At 35.9% G+C, this 5,000-nt stretch overlaps 1 protein-coding gene across 1 annotated transcript in view; it reads right to left on the minus strand.

Annotated features, from left to right (window-relative positions):
* The window catches only part of LOC128217010 (tubulin alpha-1A chain-like), a 3,300-nt gene extending 1,723 nt beyond the window's left edge, over positions 1–1,577 (minus strand). The window contains exons 1-2 of the mRNA XM_052923800.1: positions 1,431–1,577; positions 490–712 (exon numbers count right to left, since the gene is read on the minus strand). Coding sequence (XP_052779760.1) covers positions 490–712; positions 1,431–1,433 — 226 coding nt within the window. The 5' untranslated portion in view covers positions 1,434–1,577. The remainder of the gene's footprint in view (positions 1–489; positions 713–1,430) is intronic.
* Between the last annotated feature and the right edge of the window lie 3,423 nt (positions 1,578–5,000).

The raw sequence follows: 5,000 nt of genomic DNA on the forward strand, positions 1-5,000 counted from the left end.
TTAGACTTGTTCTTGAACTATGACTTGAAAACTATGCCAATTATTAAGTTTAAGGTGCAAAGTGGCCATAGTTTTATGATCAATACTATTTTATAGAAGCCAGGGTAAGGAGAAATAAATGTTATTTGAATTAAAGGCACATTTACGCAACCGATTTACCCTAAACCCTCAACCTATACCCCCTTCCCTCTACATTTATTTTGATTTATAATAATAAAAGAAATGGATTTGTACATAAACTAAAAGAGAATCATTTACGTCACTAATTTACTACCCTTCAACCTTACCCCCTCCCCCCATTTCTTAATTTATAATAATGAAATAAATGGATTTGTACATGGAGATAAAAGAGAAACATTTACGCCACTATTTACCCTAAACCCCAAAGCATTAATCCTCCCCCTCCCCATTTTGTTTTCAATTTATAATAGTAATAAAATGGATTTGTGCATAGTAATACTAGTACAAGAGAAATAAGTTGGCACATACCGACGACGGTGGGCTCCAGATCAACGAAGACGGCACGGGGAACGTGCTTGCCGGCGCCGGTCTCGCTGAAGAAGGTGTTGAAAGAGTCATCACCGCCTCCGATGGTCTTGTCAGAGGGCATCTGGCCGTCAGGCTGGATTCCGTGCTCAAGGCAGTACAACTCCCAGCAGGCATTACCGATCTGGACACCGGCCTGTCCGACGTGGATGGAGATACATTCCCTCTGAAAGGAAGAGAAACTTATGAATATACTTGTTCTCGTATGAAAGTAACTCTATTATTGGAGCACGAATTTATTATCAGAACAATATGAAGTAATAGATATTTTGGAGACGGATTTTGGAGGTGTAGACACCTGTTTTGGACCTTAAATGATTGGACAAAAATGTAAAGTTTAAATCTGACCGCAGCGAACGGAGTTGTTATACGATTATAAAATGCATTCTTTTAAAATGATTTAGCCGCGTTTTCTTCCACAGTAACTAACATTTTATAGGAATTACGAAGTGTTTGTTAACGAAATCATTGGTTTTAATCTCTAAGTATAGTAAAAAAATATTTCAATATCAATTTGTATGGGAGTATAACATAGATTACCATTGCGCTTAACTTAAAATAATTAAATAGTGTTTGCTTGACAGAAGATAAATACGGTTAACAAAGAAGTCTCGTTCAAACCCTTAAACCTCACAAAAGACCCATGGTTACCGTTGATCAAAACAAATCCATAATACTAATGCTTTAAAGTCGTTTAACCCAATTAAATTTCAACATGCTTAACCATCAGTGTACAAAATGTAGAAACTATTGTACTTTTTTAAATAATTATGAAGGGTTATAATGCCCGACATATTTATTTAACTCGTTAAAATAACTTCATTATATCAAAGTAAATCTTTAAAATTAAAACTTTTGAAAATAATATAAGTATAATCACTTACCATGTTTGTAGTTTAATGTGGTTTTAGGATGGAAGTCCAAGTATTATCTCACAGCAGACTTGATCTGTCGTCGCGAGAAGAACCAAGGGTGACTTTGGCTTATAGTTTTCTGGTTTATATAGTCCATACTGTGCCGTCGCGTAGGAATATCCGATACAATTCTTCCGATTAATTAAATAGGTCCATTTTACCTCGAAGCCAAGCGGAACACTATCGCTTTTGTGCTTACGGAACAAATATTGTGCGATCACAGTAATCACCTTGAAGTTCGTAGATATTTCGAAATAGTTTACTTCAAAAGAAACTTTTATAAGAAAAAAAAATGAAAATTATATTGACCTTCGAAATCTTCGAAAACTTCGGTTTCTTTCCTTACTATACAGATATTTTCAAGATATAATTTAAGTTCAAACGAGAACACAGGCGTCGATTTAAATTATTATCGGTTTTGTACTCCATTCGTTTTCAAATACTCAAGAATATATTTGTTTAAATTGAGATATTGTAAACCATTTGCTACTCGCGAGTCTCCGACGGATCATACTCATAAGCAGTTATGGTTGACGATATCGAATCCAAGAAAGGAACACTTTTGTATGAGCACACGGGAGAGTTTACTGAAGACGATGAAGTGACATTTACATTTCCCAGAGAAGACAACAAACAGTTGTTCTTCTCCATGATTATTTTATGAAGGTGTTCACGTGTGTTTAAGGCCATGTTTGAACACGATTTTTTAAGGAATGAAGGATAAGAACGTGGTAATTGAGGACATAAAAAGGGATGATTTTAGGCAGTTCTTAAACGTGTGTGATCCGATGCTGGCTGAACATCCAAAAGGTTCTAAATATGTTTTACGAATGTTGCATTAGTTAGTTAAACGCTAGATTGCATTAATACGTTAGTGTTTCTTTTGCATTCTTGTTTTGGTGTGTATTCAGAAATTTGAGGGAAAAAGGAATCTAACAATTGCTTATATAAAATCATCATACACATTTTCATTCCAGTTCAAAATGTCTTCGCTGTGATGGAAATCGCAGAAAAGTACCAGCATGAATCTATGGTAAAAGTGTGCAGAAGAATAATTAGACGATGTATTGAAAAGTAGAGTTTAATGCCCAGCAAATAAAAGTATTGACGTGCTATCAGTGGCTGTAAAGTATGATTACGAGGAGTTATTGCGAGAAAGCGAGCGCTGTTTGGTGGATTGCAAATTTGAAGACCTTCTTAGCACGGAGCATTTTGAAAAATTGCCCTTAGACTTGAAATATAGTGTTCTGTCAAAACGTGTGGTTAAATGTAATAAAAGCATGAAGTTGACGAAGGGGCATAACGCTTTGGTGATAAAGATGGTATCGATGTGAAATAAAACAGTGTGTTTCGACATATTGAGGAAAACATGCGAGGAGATGGTTTTCTAGTTACACGGAAAATACAAGACCATTGATAAATTATCACTGATTATCAACAATTATTCATAAAATGACAATGTGATGTAGCAAGATGGGAGAGAATGTGTCGGTGTGTTTTGAAATTCATGATTTTCTCATCAACGGAACATTTGAAAATCCGTCCGAAAGCCTAACGTTTCACATAGCATTAGAACGATTGTTCAAAGCAAACTATAACGTTTGGTTTAATCATAAACCTTTCAATTTTTCGACTTTGGTGAAACTCAGATGATGGTCATTGAATCGACGAACGTTTTTCATTAAAATGCAAATACACATAGTGTTTTTTCTTGTCAAGAATGGAAAAACCTTGTATCATTACCAGTGCGGCCAACTTAATTTCTCATTTTTAAAGAGCAGCTAACTTATCTGAAGCATAGCATATAAACAATATGCCCTTTCTAACCTCAGCACCCTGCTCTTTTTAAAACCTGACTTAAACCACCATTTAACCTTATGAACCTTGTATGATATCTTCTTGACCAACTGGTACGTACTCAGCTATTGACCACTGAATATAAGGCTTAATCTTGTATCAATTCTTTTGATTATAAAATTGTGCAAACCTATAAATATGCTCCCAACCCGCTCCATCCTTCGACGAAGTGGAGGGATTTCCCTCCTTGTCGGACTGTGGCTTAGGCGGTCGTTAGGCAAAACCTTGTCCGATTGCTAACTAAAAAACGCTTTGGCCTAATGTCCTCCAATTTAAATTGTTAGGTTGGTCGTGACCAGCAAATAAGCCTTTACTTATATACATGTGTATATACAACACATTTTTCACTCTCCCTCCTACAATAAACATGATCTCACTTTTGTTACTGCTGACACATTTTTACCGACAGACTTATTGGCATGACTATTTACAGCGTGGTATTGTATGTCGTAACCCCAGTTGTAATCCAGGTATGTCGTAACCCCACTTGTTATCCAGGTATGTCGTCAACACATCCAAGTCTTCTTTTTCATCCTACTTTTGTGTATGCCATGCATTTGTGTTTTGTTACTTTGTATTTCATAAGCGCAATTATGGGCCATGGGAACAATTAAACTCGGAAATTGAACAGGTATAACGCCATTGTTCTGTCAAGGTAAAATCTGAAACTTTTTCCAACCCTGTAACCAAACAAATCCAAACTCTAACATCAGTATATAAAGCCGAACAGAATATCATGCAGGGGTCCCAGGTGAAAATATCCTCGAACACAATTTCATTCTGCATCACACATGTCCCTAACTTAAAATTCGGAAAACACAAAACACGTTGGACCCCCTGATCATGGAAATGCAACAAAATAAACGCATGTCGTGAAAATACATGACAAAGCTAAATAAATGCAGCTGAATGGAATAATGAACAGTCCAGCACATTGCAAAAAAACAATACTAACCCTTTGGTTTAAAATGTTGAGTAAAATTAAAGATTTAAAAAAGTGAATACATGACCGCCATGTTGAACACAACGCAAAGGGAAATTATTATCAACTGACCAGCCGAACTCTGAATGGAGGTTACCTCCCTTAGACTAATTTTCGCTTGAAAACATGTACTGTGCACTGTCTAATATATGTACTGTCTAGGCTTGTGCAAAATGTACGGGAATTGCATCTACAAAACCACGACGAAACCGCCTGTTTACATATCTCTTTAATATATGATATAATACGTAACGTGCCAACTGCAACTTCCCGTACGGGTTCCAACCTACTATTAATGATTAAGTCATAGTCACGTTCAGCATAGATGTTTTTATCTGTATTTTAAAATTGTACACTCTTCAACAAAATATATGCTACAGTATTTCAGGACAGATTCTGATTTAACTATTAGAATAGCTTCTAACGAGTTTCATTTGATTAGTGGTAATTCAGCGATCCGCACATGTGCGCTGGCAAGGAGAGACTCAGAGACATATGCGCCAATACTAAAACTATGTTATATATTTTTTTGTTTTACTTAACATTTAATGGGGAAGATTTTGCTGTCTTCTGTCGGTTTACTGTTTTAGTGACCATTATTAAAAATACTGAAAACGTTCGTTCATGTTCATGTAGTTCTTGTTAAGCGCTTTAACAAATAAGTCGTACGGTGTGTTGAAGATGCACTCTTACTCCCAAAT

The sequence above is a fragment of the Mya arenaria genome, chromosome 14, assembly GCF_026914265.1.
Source record: "Mya arenaria isolate MELC-2E11 chromosome 14, ASM2691426v1".
NCBI classification, from domain to species: domain Eukaryota; kingdom Metazoa; phylum Mollusca; class Bivalvia; order Myida; family Myidae; genus Mya; species Mya arenaria.